The 18,941-nt window shown below is 44.8% G+C and overlaps 2 protein-coding genes across 2 annotated transcripts in view; one reads left to right on the forward strand and one right to left on the reverse strand.

Moving 5' to 3' along the window:
* LOC309563331 (uncharacterized protein) overlaps positions 1-18,941 on the forward strand; it is a gene marked incomplete at its 3' end in the record, with an annotated part of 417,962 nt that overhangs the window by 100,975 nt on the left and 298,046 nt on the right. The gene's annotated exons all lie outside the window — the stretch shown is intronic.
* FUOM (fucose mutarotase) overlaps positions 1-18,941 on the reverse strand; it is a 64,659-nt gene that overhangs the window by 43,237 nt on the left and 2,481 nt on the right. Inside the window, exons 2-3 of the mRNA XM_082266827.1 lie at positions 18,635-18,703; positions 9,720-9,790 (exon numbers count right to left, since the gene is read on the reverse strand). Coding sequence (XP_082122953.1) covers positions 9,720-9,790; positions 18,635-18,703 — 140 coding nt within the window. The remainder of the gene's footprint in view (positions 1-9,719; positions 9,791-18,634; positions 18,704-18,941) is intronic.

Consider the following 18,941-nt stretch of genomic DNA (forward strand, 5'->3'; position numbering starts at 1 on the left):
TATTTCTTAATATTGACCTTGGAATGCCGGCAGGCATTGGTAGGACCTCGAGACCCCTTCACATTCGCCTGGGTGAACATGTGCACAATATCAAGAAAGGACTTAGAACGAATAATGCTTCTCAACATTTTAGGATGCGTCACGGTAAAGATCCTAAGGGAAGTTTTGGGGGATAGAAAGAGTAAAAAACATTGAAGAGGGGGTAATTTTATCAGGCAATTAAGCCGTTGTGAATCATATTGGATTTATGAAACAAAGGTTTCTGTCCCTACAGGCTTGAACATGGAATTTGATCTTAATTGTTTTATTTATGATCCCTAATAACTGTAATTTGTTATTTTATTTGGTACTGTAAAGGATGACTGCGGATGCATGACATATTTGTTCCCTTCCCTTCGCTTGCTGGCTGTTTATTACATATGTGTTTCATATATGTATACTTCCAGCATTATTAAGTTTATATCATATATGTTTTTATTGGAAATGTTCCCCTTAAGATATAAGCGCTGGGCATGTGTACAACAGTTTAACCCTGGGGGTTAATAGTATTGTCATTTTATTGTCAGTTAGCCAATCACAATTATGGCTGATTATCCTCTGTCAATTGATTGGGATGTCCAATTGTCTAATTTTTTTTTAGTGAGTAGGTGTCTCGGCATCTCTATTCGTAACATGCAGCATTGGATTCTTCCGGGCTGGACGCCTAGTGTCTGTAGTTGCTATAGGGATGACCGATGTCTGACCTGTGGCGTTTATAATTAGGTCTATATTAAGCGAGTGCCATAATTACCTCTGTTTTCTACTGAAGAAGTCCTGCCCATGAGACGTAACGCGTACGGAGGAAGGGGAGGAGCTTTATGACGGCACCCACGGTCATCCTTCTAAGTGCTGTGTACACACTATTGCGGACTATGGTTACAGTCAGATGTGATTCATACAGAGCACTGGGTCACAGTGCCTGCTTTGTAAGTGTATCTTTTTGTCAATAAATAAGAAGTTTTATAGCAGAGAGCACTATATACAGTATGTGTTTACTTTTTCATATGCCAATACGTTGAGGAGTCTCGGATCGGTACTTGGAGACAGCTTGTCCCATTCATCATTGCCTATATCCGGATTCCTATTATTTTGGTGCGTGTAAGAGAATCCTGCATTCTTGCATTGATAACCCCGGAGGGGAAAGTATGGCTGACCCATCTGTTAACTCAGGGGTCGTCTCATGAGGTGAGTGGTTATTAGCTGTGGTGGAGGTCCCCCTGGCACAGTGTCACCAACAAGTTGTTCATGTACCAGCACAGCTAATCACTCATTTGGGATTACTGTGTGTTCTTTTCCATCATTCTGTATACTTTATTATGGTCTTATTGTATGTTTTCAAGCACTGCACTAACTTTTTATCATGGACTTTATTTGGGACTTGATAGTTTGAGTGCTTGGCTGCTGTATTGTTCATTATAGAATTATTTTGCGCTGTTTGGTTTCTTTCATATTACTGCTAGAGTAACTGCCTGTATCCTGGAATCTCCTCAATGCTCTTGAGACTGTGCTGGGAGACACAGCAAACCTTCTAGCAATGGCACATATTACTGTGCCATCCTGGAGGAGTTGGACTGCCTGTGCAACCTCTATAGGGTCCAAGTATTACCTCATGCTACCAGTAGTGACACTGACCCTAGCCAAATGCAAAACTAGTGAAAAACAGTCAGAAAAGATAAACAGGGGAAAAACATGTCAGTGGCCCCCACCTGTAAAACCATTCCTGTTTTGGAGGTTGTCTCATTGTTGCCCATCTAGTGCACATGTTCTTAATTTCATTAACACCAAAGCATTTGAAACTAATTAGCAACCCCCTCTGCTACCTAACTGACCAAATCAATATCCCAGGAGTCTGATTTTATATATATATATATAGTCATTAATTTGCATAAAAAAACTAAAGCTCCAAAGTGCTCACATCTCAAAACTGACAAAAATAGAAGGCTATGGGTTGTTAATGGCTTGTTCCTTTTCATTTTTAACTAACCTTATAACAGTATTCATTATTAGAAAATGTAAGGGTTACATAGAGTTTTTTAGAGTAAGATTCGGAGGTTGGTTAAATAATACCAAAAATATAAGCCATTTTGTAATTGTATTTATTAATTAACTTTTGCATCTAAATGTGCAGTCACTTTGCTTTTTATAAATCTGTCAACAAATTCTTCTGAGAGCATTCTGTACACCATTTGTATACAGAAATCTGTCCTGCTTCTGTGATTGGCATATTGTTTTTCCCAGAAATGTGTACACCAGTGATAATGAAGATAAATCCTATCTTTTTTCAGAACAGAAAAATGTACAGGTCTCAAAGTATTTTCAAGTCCTGACAATCTATATAGTTAAAACCCCTAAATTTATAGGACTAAATGGGGTACAGTGGTAAAACACCACTGAAAAAAAATCTAGTCATAAAGAGGGCTTGAGATCACCAGTCTCTCAAAACAGGCAAACACAAATAACTTTCTTCAGCAAAAGTAAAGTAAACAGTCCATAGTCCAGGTATAGGAAAATCATACAACAGGCTCACTGCCAGACTCTTGGTCCCACACTGAGGTTTAGGGTGCCACAAAGGCCACCGGGATTCACCAACAAGCATCTCAGAGAGTTCACACTTGTTCACAGCATATGAACCCCTCCACCCTGCCTTACAGACACCTGTCCTTTCCTTCTGGCTGCTTTTCAAGGCTTAACCCCCTTCAGGACCAGAGTCCCTGTAATCAGGGTTTGGAGGTTCTTCCCTAAAAACTCTACCGGCGTCCTGTATAGTACTAAAACACGGCAGTTGCAGGACTACAAAGAATGAGAGCATGGAAAGAAAATAGGACAGTCTTGTAGTCCCATAATGGTAATGATTTTGTACATAGGTTTTTTAATCTATATAGTTCCAAGCAGACAACTTAATTTAATGAGAAGTTACATATTAGGATTTGGGCAATAGGAAGAATAACTTCAACCATACTGATGCATTTAGGGAGAGGGGTTTAAACTATCTGAAATGGGTCAAATAGCTTTGTATACCACAGTAATGTTTTGACCCTTTCATAAAACCATGCTATGTTCAACAAGGGAATACATCAATTTGTCCTGTTTCAGCGTCTCCTTAGCCAACCATTTTTCGCCATTTTTACCATACTAAAACAAGCCACATTTATAGCTTTGAATTTTTTTTAAACATTAGAAAGGTGCTACACTTCAATAAAACAAAAGCACAATTTGAGTTTTCAGTTATCAGGACCTCCAAGGTAGTATTTTCAGAAATACTACCTGTACCTCCAGCCACGCCAGAGAGGCAGCGGGAGATTAAGGAAGTTAACAAGTGGCTGAGGAGCTGGTGTAGTAAGGAGGGTTTTGGGTTCCTAGAGAACGGGGCTGACTTCTCAGTCGGCTACCGGCTCTTTAGTAGGGACGGACTGCACCCAAATAAGGAGGGTGCAACCGTACTGGATGAGGTAGAATCCCTATGGGTAGAACTTCAAAGGAAAGGCACTATGGGGAAAGTAATATTGGGCGTATGCTATAGGCCCCCTAACCAGAGGGAGGAGGGGGAGGCGGACCTCCTTTCACAGATTGGATTGGCAGCAAAGATGGGAAATGTCATTATAATGGGGGACTTTAATTATCCAGATATAGACTGGGCAGAAGAAATCCACGCATTCATCCAAGGCTCGGCAGTTCCTAAATGTTTTGCAGGACTATTTTATGGGTCAGATGGTGAACGCACCGACAAGGAACAATGCGGTACTTGACCTACTGATAACCAACAATACAGACCTGCTCACGGATATAGAAATACAGGGCAACTTAGGAAATAGTGACCATAGGTCAATTAGTTTCATGATTAATCATAGTAATAGTAAAGAGTGTAATAAGAAATGTAAAGGCGAAATCAAGCGGCTAAAATAGAACACGAGAGACATATAGAGGAAGAGAGTAAAAAAAAACCAAGAAATTCTTTAAGTATATAAATAGTAAGAAAGCAAGGCCAGAACACATTGGCCCCATAAAAGACGACGAAGAAAATCTGGCCACAGAGGACAAAGAGAAGTCGAAAGTGTTAAATAATTTCTTCTCTTAGGTCTTCACAAATGAATTGGGGGGCTACACTAACCCAGCTTGTAATGCTAAACTAAATAATACACCTCAGGATAGACTTAGAACTAAACTAGAGAAACTTAACATAAATAAATCACCGGGACCGGATGGCTTGCACCCGAGGGTTCTTAAAGAGCTCAGCCAGGTGATAGCCAGATCATTATTCTTTGATCTTTAAGTAGGGATGTAACGATATCAAAATCTCACGGTACGATACGATTTCGATATTGACCTCACGGTACGATATTTATTGCGATATAGTGGGTGGGGATGAGGATGATGGAGTGGCATGCCGCATTGTGAAAATGGATGAGGATGATTCTGAGTGGAGATGAGAGTTACATTGTGGAGAGCCTCTTCACTATGTAACTCTCATCCCAACTCAGAATCATCCTCATCCATTTTCACAATGCTACTCCATCATCTTCATCCCCACCCAGGCCAGATTCATCCATCCCTTTCCACATTGTATCCTCATCCCCGTCCAAAAATTCCTGGAGAGGGATAGATTCTGGGCAGGAATTGGAATACATTGTGCAAAGGGAAGGAAGAATCTGGCCTGGATGAGGATGATGGAGTTTCATTGTGAAAATGGCTGGGGATAATTCTGGATGGGGATCTTTTCTCCACCCAGAATCAACCCCAGCCATTTTCACAATGCAACTCCATTATGGCAGTTTGTCTGGTGTCCGTGTCCCATTAGAGGAGTCCAATCAAAAGTACAGGCAGCACAGCAGCAGCACCTTGCTGCACACCCATAACTCTGTCAGTGACTTCCCTCCACACTGCTATCTCGATTCTACTTCATGCACCTGCAAGGCTGGGGCCACTTCCCCCATTGAGCAACTGACTACACCCCCATGCCCGAGTGCTGCCCAATCAGATAATACTTAACTATCTTTGAAAAGCAGGCTCTGCCTCAGCAGGGAACTAAATGGAGCGGAGCAAGTGTCCAGGTTTTACTTGTGGGGAGCAGTGTTGTAACTTGTAGGCGAGCTGGACTGGTGAAAGATGCTTTCATCTCACTTGCAGGTGCCACACAGGGGAAAGCTGGTGACATGTATCACTATCACGGCGGGTCTCTCCCACAAACCCTGCCAACACAACACCAAAACAGCAACCCCCCCGGCACCATGCGAGCGCGGGGGGGGGGGGGGGGAGCTCAGGCCCCTTACACACTGCCTGTACCCCCCTGATGGCGACCCTGTTTATACATTACTCACCGGCAGTCCTGTGTCACTGGTTTGCCGTGGTGCCTGCCTGGAAGCATGGCTCTGCTCCGCCGAGTCCGCCGCTCTCCTGCGCTGGCTCCGCCTCCGCCCCCGCCCACACTGCTCCAAACCAACTGGCAGCCGATCGCCTCGGCTCGGCCAGTAAGCACTGCAGCATAGAGGTGAGTGACAGACAGGAGCCGACGAGACACAGAGACGGCGGCCAGACCGTGCACCCACCACGACGATATCGGGCCATGTGAACCACCGCGATAGCGGCAATATCGTTACATCCCTATCTTTAAGGATAGTCTACAGATGGGTATGGTGCCAGCTGATTGGAAAAAAGCCAACGTGGTACCAATGTTTAAAAAAGAACCAAGATAAATCCCGAGTAACTATAGGCCGGTCAGCCTATCAAAAATCGTTCTTGCCAGACCAATCTATTAACCTTCTATGATGAAGTGAGCTGCCATCTAGATAAAGGAAAGCCTGTGGATGTGGTGTATCTGGACTTTGCAAAGGCATTTGACACAGTTCCCCACAAACGCTTATGGTACAAACTAAGGTACGAAGGCATGGGGTGAGTACCTGGATAGAGAACTGGCTCCAGAGGGTGGTGATTAATGGGGAGTACTCGGATTGGGCGGGTGTGGAAAGTGGGCCCCCCCAAGGTTCTGTCCTGGGACCAATCCTGTTTAATTTATTCATAAATGACCTAGAGGAGGGGATATCTAGCACAATCTCTGTGTTTGCTGATGATACTAAACTAAGCATCCCAATAACTTCTATGCAGGATGTGGAAACCTTACAAGTGGACCTGAACAAAATAATGGGGTGGGCAACTACATGGCAGATGAGGTTTAATGTTGAAAAATGTAAAGTAATGCACTTGGGTGCCAGAAACCAGAAAGCAAGCTACTCACTAGGGGGGGGGGACCTCTGGGTGAGTCTAGGATGGAAAAGGACCTGGGGGTACTGGTAGACATAAGGCTTTGCAGTGGCATGCAATGCCAAGCCACTGCAGGCAAAGCCAACAAAATATTTGCATGTATAAAAAAGGGGATTCACTCCAGAAATAAAGGAATTATTCTCCCACTCTACAAGACTCTGGTCCGCCCACATCTGGAGCATGCTGTCCAGTTCTGGGCACCGGTCCTCAGAAAGGATGTGCTAGAGCTGGAGAAAGTCCAGAGAAGGGCAATAAAAATAATTAGGGGAATGGAGGACATCAGCTATGAGGAAAGACTACAAGCATTGAACTTATTCTCTCTGGAGAAGAGACCCTTGAGGGGGGATATGATATCAATGTACAAATACTGTACTGGTGATGACCCTAGCATAAGGAACAAACTTTTCAGAGAAAGGGAATACAATAGGTCACGTGGCCACTCACTAAAACTAGAGGAAAAACGGTTTAACCTTAAAATACGTAGGGGGTTCTTCACTGTCAGAGCAGTAAGGATGTGGAATTCTCTTCCACAAGCAGTGGTATCAGCAGGGAGCATCGATAGTTTCAAAAAACTATTAGATGAGCACCTTAAAGACCACAATATACAGGGGTATACAATGTACGGTTAACAGCAAACACACACACATCATAGGTTGAACTGGATGGACTGGTGTATTTTTTCAACCTCACAAACTATGTGAATATATGTGTAAAACATGGTTTCCTAAGGGACACATTTGCATCTATGCTTTTTTCAGCCGGTGTGTATTTGGAAAGGGTCAATTACTTTTTTCAAACGCAAAACTGCTTTCTTTTGCTTTTTTGGTTCAGTAGACTTTATTGGAGAAGCTGCAAAAAAGCATGTAGTGCGTTTTTGCAATTATTTGCGTTTTTTAATCTGCCCAACAAAAAATTGGCTAAAAAAAAAAAAAGCATAAAAAAAGCAAAACACGAATCGCAGCAAAATCGCGTTTGCAAAAACGCACAGCAAAAAAGCCCTGCAGTATCAGATCAAAAGCAAACTGCATAGATGTGAACCGCGCCTTATGCAGGCCATACACATATTGATTTTCAGATGATTATTTTCATACGGAAAAGCTAAATGAAAGAATGACGTTTAAAAATTTTACTTGCTTTTAACATTCAGTTTTAAAATAAAAGTAATTCATACACGGTCTGAAAATTCCTTTGACCAAGAAGTTTTCTACTCTGCTCCTTGCTCCATGTAGATTTGACCCCACTAACGATTAGAAAATCGAAAGACAGTTCCTAAAATTACATTTTTTTTTAAGGAAGACAGTTTTTGTATTGCCAGCATAAAGGACAGCAGACGCAGGTAGCTTTTATTAAGCCATCTGCCTATGGCAAGGGAGTCTGTCCTACAAAATATATTACAGTTCTGTCTAAAATTCTTTACATTTTGTTTCTTTAAAGAAAAAATTTGATCTCTGAGTCCGATAATGTTTACTAGATTCAGCCTCGAATAGTATATACAGTAAATCTCATCTGTCTGTTATTCTCAGAGTGGATTAGAGATTTTGCTCCCTAACCATATAGCTGGTTATTTATATTTACCACTGCATATAGATATTTAACAATAAATTGCCTTTTATTTCTACATATTTATTAACTCATACACCACACTTTTTTAAGGTTATTATCCGATTAATCGAAACAATAATTGGCTAACTTTTCGATTTTGAAAATAATCGTTAGTTGCAGCCTTAGTGCAGTCACTATATCTTCCTCTATTCACAGGTTTGTGGGTTTTTTCTTCAATACTGCTAAAAATGTTGTACTTTTTATTAAAAAAGTTTAGCGGTTTAAAGCTTTAGAATTGTAATTGAAAGCAGCTGACATACTGGATTCCAAAAGTGGCATACAAATTTCAGTACAACACTGAAATTAGCTCTCATATACACTTGCTTCAAAATGTGGCATTGGACACACTTTTTTAAAGCGCTCTGAATACTAATCAAAGCACCTGTCACTAAATAAAATGGTAAGCTTACAGTCCTTTTTACACATTGTTTGCTTTGCTTCAAAAATGATATATTCTTGGTGCTTCAAAGAATCTCCAAACCTCTATAGAAGTCTTTGACAATGTTTGCTAGCAGCACCTGCAGCTTTTGATTTTTAGGCTTGAGACTTTTATTCAGCTTTAGCTTCGCTTCGTTTTGGAGGTATTGTAGGTATGAGATATCCCAGGATGCACTGGGAAACTAACAAGCGAACCAGAAAGACATCATCAGCAGTCACTCCTGGTTAACGTGTATATATTCTGGAAACGTCTGGTGCAGACTTCACATCTGGTGTGCAGCAAAGAGCAGCAGGGTCCGGACCAGAGTGGAACAACTAGCAGACGACACACATGGTGTGCAACATAGGAAGGCTATAGTGGAGGGTGAGCAGGGACCAGAGAGAGAGAGAGGACTAAGCAGCAGAGGATCAACAGAGCTGGGAGACTGGAACAGGAGGAATTAGAAATGTCACACATGGTACGCAGCTTGGGAGCAATATAGCGAGAGGTGTGCGGGGAGCAGAGAGAGGAGGTTCAGCAGAGCTGGGAGTTACTACTGAATGGCAGATCAGCAGAGATGGAGGTTGCTACTGAGCAGGGGATCAGCAAAGCTGGGGATACTACTGTGTGGGGCATCAGCAGAGCTGGGAGTACTACTGAGCAGGTGACCCGCTGAACGAGGGTACCAATAAGTTGGGATCTGCTAAAAAAGGGTACCAATGAGATGGGGATCTGCAGAACAAGTGTACTAATGAGCTTGGAATCTGCTGAGTGGGGGGTGCTACTGAGCTGGTGTTCTACTGGGTCCCTTTAAATCAATTAGAAAATCAACACACATACACAAGCGTCAATAAAGCTTAAAAAAAAGCATAATCGAACCATTGCTGAAGCATTAAAAACACATAAAATATGTGTGCATTGAAATAGTAGGTACTTTAATGTGTGAAGTCCTAACTGAGCCGTTATAAACAGAGCCCATGCATTCTTCAACAAGTACAATTAGCAAGGGTTGACCTCAATTGCAATGGTTACACTTCTAACTCTGCTACCTATACCACTGACTGAGCTGTGATTGGACCAGTTCATGTTTTTATTAAAGTCGAAAGGTTGCATATTGTAGTCTCCTCACTAGCTTAAAACAGTGGTTAACATTATTAAGGGGGTCATTCCTATGATATAATGTACACACAAATGGCCATTGTCAGTTACTGAGCCATGTATACTTTTGTTGTTTTTAGTGGGGGTGGCACTGCATAGGGTGGAAGGGGGTGGGGGCAACAGGCATTAAAAGTTTTACGTTAATATAGTATTTACCAGTTGGGTTTTGTAAATTTTGTATACATCTGCAAAACCTTAATAAAAATAATTTAACAAAATAGTTGAAAGGTTGCAGACTAGCACTTACAGGTTCTGGGACATAGGTATCCATTGGAAAAAGTTGCAAAATGGCCTCCAAAAGTCTAGCAATTCCTAAACCTGGAAAACATACAGAGATCATGTGGTTTGTTATACTTTTAGTTCTTTAGTGATCAACCACTGCCTGGCTACACAACAATAAATATTTTATTGGGCACTATTTTAATGGCATTATTTTGAGTATATTTTACTGTGGCATACTTCAGATAATTTTCCTAAAGCCTCGTACACACGCAACGATGGTTGGCCGACCGATCGGCCGTCTTTTGTCCAGTGTTGTTGTGTTGGTTGAAATGTGCTCTAGACTGCACACAAATTTTCTCGGCCAACAACAACCAACTTCAGAAGTGATGTCATGTTCTGGTTTACTTTCCGTGTGCTTTTTCTTCTCTGAGCATGCCCAGTCTTGCTCATCTGATTTTTGTCTGCCGAAATCTGTACTGACTGACGAACAATCGGCCGTTCTGTTGACGGCCAACAAAAATTTTATAGCATGCACACCAGATTTTGTTCGGCCGAAAAGTCACAGTTGGTTGTCGGAAGCAGCATACTAACAAGCCGACAATCGGCCGATCGGACGTTGGCCGACAATTCACGGCCAACAATCGTTGCGTGTGTACGAGGCATAAGTTTTACAGGGGTTGATTTACTAAAACTGGAGAGTGAAAAATCTGGTGCAGCAGGCTTTTTTGTCAAAGCTTAACTGAGCAAGCTGAAGTTGGCTACCATGCACAGATGCACCAGATTTAGTAAATCAACCCCACTGTGATCTAACAAAAGTCATCTTATAGTAAGATGACGCTCTAGGTTTGTAAACAGCATAATACAAATAGAAAAAAAATTGGATTTTTTTTTGTTACTCACCATAAAATCCCTTTCTCTAAATTGATTAAGGGCTCTTTCACACGGGCTGTCCGATCAGATCCGCCTGTCAGTTTTTTAGGCGGATCTGATCGGATGCCCCATTCAGCCCTATGGAGCAGCGGATGTCAGCGGTGACATGTCCGCTGACACCCGCTGCCATCCGCAACCGATCCTGTCCGTGAAATCCGGACGGATGGAAACCCTATTTTCCATCCGTCCTGGGGGATCGGATCGGATGGGATCGGATGAGAGCGGACAGGCGGTCCGCTCTCATCCGATTCCCCATAGAGAGCAGTGGGGGCTGTGACACCTCCCTCTCCGCACTGCAAGCGGAGACGGAGCTGTCATCCGCCGGCTCAGCGGGGATCGTGGATCGATCCCCGCTGAGCAGCACGGATCCGCCTACGGAGGCGGACCGTGTGAAAGAGCCCTAAGAGATACAGCTCTGTTGAATCTTGACCATTGGGTTATATCGCCACCTACAAGAGTAGGACACCATACAGAAAATAACTTATCACCGCCTATGGGCAGTCCCTTCTGGCATAAATCCCCTCTCTGCTATAGGCTTCCAGTTTGCAACAAAGTAGTGTAAGAAGTAACAATTCCAATGGAGGGGTGGGTGCTGTGTCTGTCAATGAACTTAGAGAAAGGGATTTTACGGTGAGTAATAAAAAAAATCCCATTTTCTCTAACGTTCAATGACGGACACAGCTCTGTTGAATCTTGACCATTGGGATGTCCCAAAGCAGTGACACAATGTGAGCAACTAGGCAAACATGCCAACCACAACAAACCTATAGGGGCAAAAAAGGAACCTGGAAACAGCAGCCTGCTCCCTTAAGGTTTAGGAAGCCCATCCCTTAAGGGTTTGTAACCCTACATTATGATTTTCTGCCAGCCCCCCTCTTTTAAGCGATCTTCCTGCAGTATGTAATTGTTTAAAATAAAAGCCTCTATAAAGTTTGTGAAGTTCCTTTAGGCCAGTCACATGACTCCTGTCCGCTCTAATACTCCGATCCAGAGCTATAGCAGGAGGAGCCGAGCTCTCCCTCTGAAGTCATCCGGGAGTCACGTGACCGCCGAGCTTGCCACTCGGCTCTTCTCGCTGTGACCCTGGATTGGAGTATCAGAGCCACATGACCGGCTTGAAGATACATCACAAAAAAGGTATTTAGAGGCTTTTTTATAACAAACATTTACAGTGCAGGATGAAAGCTTAAAAGAGGGCTGGCAGCGATTTCTTTTAATTTTAGTAGTTTACTAACAGGGGGGAGCGAGAGAGAGACACAGACTCCCGAGCTGATAGGCAGGGATGTGCAGGGGGGGGGGGGGGGGCAGGGTAAGGAAAGAGGAGAGCTGTGGATGAGGAAGGCACATAAACTGATTACGGTGTCAGGCTCAGCAGTGATGATAAACCATGGTCAGTTTACAGGGGGGAGGGCAGAAGCTGGCCGGATCAACCAGGTTTTTTACAGCTTCAAGAGGGGCAGGTTAGACAGCACAAGCACTGTGCTGTTTAACCTGCTATAAAAGGGAACAGGATATATCTTTTTTTTTTAGGGTTACAAACACTTTAAGACTGTAAGCCTGAACAAGCTTCTGACAGATTGCACCCGAAAAGGTGGCTGAGGAGACCCCAGGCCTTTCCCGGAGCCAACCATGGACGATAAACAACATCTGAACAACCAGCAGAAGGTTGCAGTGGACAAGGACACATGAACCACATCCAAGGTGTGCAAAACAACCTCCTTAGGATGCAAAGGCCGTGGACACAAGGAAAGTAGGACAATGTCCTCAGTTAGGTAAAAAATGGACACAATCTGCACAGAAAGGAGGGCACAAGTGAAGAATCACCTTATCCTTGTGCAAACCAAAACAGGGAGACGAAACAAGACCGCCAGCTCAGATATCTGCCTTGCAGAAGCAATGGCGACCAAAAAAGGAGAATATCCCAAATACTCTCCAAAGGAAGAACCTAAGGAACCAAATTCAAGCCCCATGGGCGCACGGGGGGGTTATCAAACAGTGAGCGCACGGGGGGCATCAAACGACGACCCCCTAGAACAAAGGTGCCAAGCTGAAGTGCATGGCTAAGAGACACTGAAGAAACAGCGAGGACAGAAACTTTACCTGTAAGGGTATTTAAAGCAACTGCAGTGCAATTCCCTTTAGAGAATGACTAACATCCAAGCCACTGAAAGGAACAGGGATGGACACCTAGATCCTAGAACCCGGCATCAAAGCTGCCCCAGTGCAAAGACAAATTTCCAGAAGAGTGGGCAAAACAAGCCCTCAACAATGTGGAGACACCAACCGGACAACTCCCTGTCCATCGCAGCTAGCATAGCTAGTGAGGTTCTTCCAGCCAGAGAAGGTAACCCAGGGTGGTAGGCCAGACCCTGGGAAGATGGACCTTCCAAAATAGGTAACTACCAGGGAGCATCCAAGATATGCAGCACTGTCAGCAAACCACAGACCAGTCTGGAGCCACCAGAAGGACCAGAAACCCCAGACGCTGTCCCGGGAACCTTCACAGAAGACAAGGGAGCAGCCTGAGAGGAAGAAAAGTGGAAAGAGAGGATACTGGTCCCACGATCCACCAGGAGAGCCTGCACCTCCACCACAACCGTAGCACCGCCTTGTGAGGCAGGAGGTCAGATGATGCCCTCCCACTTTTCCCCACCGTAGGCAGATCTGCTGAAAAAAAAAACGTCTGGGTGCAGAACTCACTTCCCAAGGTAATTCCCAAAGCTGGGAATGAGCACAGTAGAAAGGACCAGAACGTGATGTGCTTCCCACCACAAAGGGCAGGAAGCCTCCAGTGCTGCTGCAACAATGCACATACCACCCTGGTGGATGACAGCGGCCACAGTGGTGGTAGTGTCAGATTGGACCCAGATGGGAAACTAACAGAGAAGGGTAATCCAGTGCACCCAGGGCAACTTGAACGCTCGCAGCCCTAGAGTATTGACGGGTCTCCTACACAGTCAAAAGGACTCATCTTGAGCTTGAACCAGGAGCTCTCCCTCCAGCCGAACAGGCTGGCATCTGTAGTAATGACAGCCTAGAGCAAGGGAAGTAAGTATCCTCCGGCCTGCTGGAAAGGGGACCAGAACCATCATAAGAGGAAGCCCCTCGTCGATCGTTCCAAATGAACCGGATGTCTAGGGAGCCTGTAGATTTTTCCTGAATGGACCAAATTGTCCTCTGCAGAATCCTTGTATGGAACTGTGCACACACATTAGACCACCTGGAAAGATAGATACCATAGGCCCCAGAGTCCACATGCAATACATTGCATATAATACAAAATTTGACCGCAGTCCCAAGCTTGTCTGCCAGGAGAAACACACTGGCCTGCTCTGATTCGAGAATCAGGCCTAGAGACTCCAGTCTCCTGGTCAGGGTAGACATCTTGAGGTTACAGAACCCTCAGAAACCCTGCAGGGAGTGCCTCCCCAAGTAACCAGTCACAGCAAACCCGTATTGTCCCAGCAAGACCAGGAGAACACTCAGTGCAACAAAGACAGACTGAAGAGAAGCACCACAAATGGATAGAGTGCACCCCCAACTGCAAAGTAAAGGGAGCCGCACAAGCCCCCACCCATGGGAACATGCAGGAATGCATTCTGGGTGTCTATATGGTTATGAGAACAACACCCGCAGAGAGGAGAAGGCACGATACGGGTGGATTCCAGCTTCACCCACTGAAGATGGCCTCCAGTCCCTGTGTCGGGACGGTGAACAAGTTTAAGGAAAACCTTCAGAACCATGCAGGCATGAGCACAAGGACAAATACCCCCTAGCGTAGCAGATTCTGCACAAGGCACAATAGCAGAAAATATAAACTGGAGGGAAGAAACTGCCCAATCTGAAAAGAAGAAAATGCTATTCCATAGCCGGACACAAGCAGTACGCAGACCCATGTGGTAGGAACAGGCGAGGTCCACAGTCCGAAACCAGCAAAGACAACCCCCTACCATGAAGATGGGTGGAGCAATGCCAACCAACAACAGTGACATGCTACACAGTAAACCAAGGTGGGGCCAAGGTATGGCCGCAAACTCGGAGGAAAACCCACCCAACTTAGCCACCAGTCGAGCCACCTAGAGGAGGTTGACGTGCAAAGAAGGCAGCCAACCGAAGCCCCGCGAGGGGGACCACCAGCTTAAGGCCCAACATGGGAAGCCACCGGAGGAGACCCCTGGGAAAGGCCCTGCAAGGGAAGCCACCGGATGAAGCCCCACAACAGGGGCTGCTGTATAAAGCCTCACAAATGAGATCGCGGTTTGAAGCCTCGTAAAAGACGGCCACAGTTTGGGGCCCTGCACGAAAATCCACCAGATGAGGCCCCACAAAGAAGGCGGCCATCTGAAGCCCCACAGAGAGGGCCACCTTTTTAAAGCCTGGAAAATTGAGCCCACCCTCTAAGGGGCCCCGCAAAAAGGAGCCCACCCTCTGAGGGCCCCGCAAAAAGGAGGTTGAGGTTTGAGACCCTTTCAAAAGTTACAGCCGGCTGAGGCCACTCAAGGGAGACTTCAGGTAAGCTGCCAGCATGGGCCTCAAAAAGATGGTTGCCATCAGACACCACAAAAAGTTTCCTACCACCTTAACATCTACAATTACAGCAGGGAGGAAGGCAAGGGTCTGCCCCTATAACAGCAGTGCCGCCCCACCACTAGAGCGGGTAGTCCGGCCGGGCCAGATTCCCCTTCTTCCCACATCGCCTCAGCAAGCGGAACAGAGGGAGGACGGGTGCCCTAGAAAAACATGGCGGCTGTAGCCGCCCCCAACTAGGTCCCCCCACAGTTCCACCTATCTGGAAGGAGGCACGGCCCCACAGCTAGTAGGGTGCAAAAGCCGCTGCCTAAAGATGCGAGTGGGGGCCCCACCAAGCGGAGCGTGCACACACGGGGGGCCCATGCAACACATCCCTAACCCCATAACAAAAAACAGGGCATTCAAGGGAAGCGGGAGTGCCTCATATGACTCCTGCACCTCTAGAGAGTACCCAAACCAAAGGTGGGGAGAGGGGGGGAGAAGGCGCCCGCAGCTGCCCAGGCCAAGGACACAGACATCCTGGGCATGCATACGTGTCTTAGTGTAGCACACCAATCCACACAGCCCAGCATCCCTCAGCTATCCTTCTGAGCCTAGGGGGGACTAGGGCAACAGGGTCCCCATCTCAGTATGCTCCAAACACTCTAGGGGGAGGGAAGGGGGGATAGAAGGAGAGCAAGCCTGGAGGGGGGAGGAGAACACTGTAGGGACTGTCCACCCTAGGGAGTTCCCACGCTCCACACTGCATCCAGATGAGGAGGGGAGAGGGCATCTACTTAACAATCCAGAGGTAACAGTCCCAAGACAGAACTTCCTCTCCACCAAAGTGGGGGAGCCATCAGCCAGGGAAACACTGTGACACGGACTATAAATGCCTGGTTATATGTGTCCCCACAAGATATTTAATTCACTGGGCGCCCTGGTCCAGGATGGGGAATGTCGCAGCGGATCCAGCACATAGCTAAAGGTGCTCGCTGGCCCGACTGGGGTGACCACTAGATCCAGATCAGCCAGCCCGTTGCCCAGCCCGGCTGTTGATGGAGTTTTTTCCTGTGGAGATCTTCTAAGGAAAACGACAAAAGGATAAAGCTATGGAACTGAAGGTCCCATCAGGCAGCCAGGTCTCTACTCCTGAACCCCTAGGCAGAAAAACTGGATGTCCCTAGCAGAAGGGGTTTAATGCCAGAAGGGACTGCTCATAGGTGGTGTGAAGTTATTTTCTGCCCAGTGTCCTACGCCTGTAGGTGGCAATATAACCCAAAGGTCAAGATTTAACAGAGCTGTGTTTTCATTGAGCGTAAAACAAATACGATTTTTGGCTTACCAGTAAAATCCATTTCTATGCGTACAGTACGGGACTTTAGTCTTTGAGGTATTTACATGGGTATCCATGGGTTATTTCAGCTACCTTCAGCTAATTGGACACTGGCAAAACAAGAACCCCTTTCACTCCCAGCTAGCCTTAGCAAGCAAAAGGTAGATCATAAAAAAGACATATCTATTCCCTGTGCTATATTTAAGGAACTGATTTTACTGGTAAGCCAAACCTTACACCTGAACTGACCGGGACTGAGGACACTGATGAAGGAATGAGACCGTAATAGGAGCCTTGGTTCAGATCTGTGCATGTGCATTTGCGCGTGCACGTTGTGGGTAGGTCGCTACCTACAAGAAATATGGGCAAAGAAGTTGTAGACGTTATGTAAAGTCAACGTCCTGGGCCTAAAGAGGGTTGGGAGAACCACATCCATTAGGCCTTCTTAGGACCCAAGGTTCAACAACCATGTTGTTAAAAGCCAGAGAAAATGAAGCAGGATGGAATTTCAATGTTCTTGAAACAAAGGGTCCAGATGATCCAGAATGAACCCAGAGTGTCCGTCGGGAAATCTGAGTACTGCATCCTCCTGGACCAGTTCAGTACAACAGAACACATGGAGTAGAAGTTCAAGAAGCTATGCTCACAAGACCCTCAACTGCAAAGACCCAAGGATCCATATGTGGTGTCCCACAAATGTGCAAATAGTTTGGAACACCTCCATATAGAGAATGCATTCCTCTGGATCCAAACTGAGAAAGTCCATCTGACAATTTTCCACACCTGTGATGGGAAAGTCAGACAGAGCCAGAACATGTAATTCTGACCAGGAGAGGATCAAGTCATTTGAGCAGCCTCAGCATTGTCCAACTGGATTCTTGTTGGGCGAACTCACAAATGAGGGGTCCAGTGTTGAAATGACTATTGCTCCGAGTTCCAGGATGTTGTTGGAAAGATGGGCCAAAGAAACCTCTGCATATGGACATAGAAGAGGCTCATCCTGGAAACATGGCAAAGTGTATCCACCAAACCTCTCACACAGTTGCATATGTCCACAGGTAAAAATTGGTGCTAACCAGAGGGATCTATTAAAATGTACTCAAAATTGGTGCATAGTCCAGTCAGCAAGGGCCTGGCAAACTGCCATGGAAACAACCTCAGGTTGCATGTCAGGGACTGCAAAGGAAAAACAATTGTTAAAGAGGGCCTCTAACCTTTTGTCTACTGGGTCCTAGAGCACAGAATGATCCTATACAGGAACCATTAGCATGCGGTTTATACAAGAGATGGCAGGGTTTACTACAGGGACTGCCCATTTTTGCAAGAAGCAAAACATTTTGAAGTAGCAAAAAACTTTACAAGGTGAAGCCAATCATCATATAGGATGGTCTCTAAAAAAAACTGACTTGGAAGGTATTAGCAAGCTTGAGCAATTGTAGGGACCCCATGCAGGAGACCCTGGGGTGAGCAGATTAAGGCTGCTGTAATGCTAAAGAAGAGCGCACAGCATCCGAAAGGGTAGCAATGGTATCCTTAAGCTTGGATGAGATTTTAGTAGAAAGTGATCTGACTCCTCGGTGTCCATATGGATACTTAAGCCTCCATGCACCTCTGCATGACAAATACCTTTTATTGTCCCAAATTCATGTACCTGTTTGCAACAGGTACACAAATTTATGGCAAGCACCAATGTTTGTTATGTGGAGGAACAAGAGCATTGTAAAGATTGAGAATCTCTTATTGAATTCCCTGGTATGGTTTTTTTTTTCAGAGATTGCTTTCTTCACATTCTGCTGAAGCTTTGTGTAGCAATACTGCTTGGACCTTAGAAAAACAGAATAAACTCTAAATTCTTGTCCTTAAAAAAAAAAAAGGATCAGGGACTGTCACTGTACACATCTATGTTGTTTCAAGTGCCTTAATATGGCTCCATTCACCTTAAGAATGGTGAAAGAGTTTAAAAAGGAGGATAAGGAAGCTGAAGCTTACATTTAAAAAAAAATCACTTACTCTTGAAATAATCTGACAAACTTAAGAAAATTAGCATCTAAACCCTATATAAAACAACAAGAGAAGAGACCTATTGATCGTGGAGCTCAACATCGAACAGGTGTGCGTAATAAGTACATTTAAATTACCAAGAAATTGGTAAACGTAAAATTTACCATCTGCTCGAATAAGTTCTGGTCCAGAACGGCTTATTGAGGAGACTGGGAAATTGGCATCTGCAAGAACTGAGAAAGAAATGTGAGGATGACAAAAGCATAGAAAAATAATTGGTATCTCTCTCTCCATATATCTGATTGCTGCTGTATTAAATTGTATTGTAATTGTACTGTCTGTCCTTAAGTTGTAAAGGGCTGTGTAAACTGTTTGCACTATATCAATCCTGTATATTAATAATAATTATATATATATATATATATATATATATATATATATATATACACACACACACTGTATATACATACA

Source organism: Pelophylax lessonae, assembly GCF_965119305.1.
Source record: "Pelophylax lessonae genome assembly, chromosome: 9".
Taxonomy (NCBI): domain Eukaryota; kingdom Metazoa; phylum Chordata; class Amphibia; order Anura; family Ranidae; genus Pelophylax; species Pelophylax lessonae.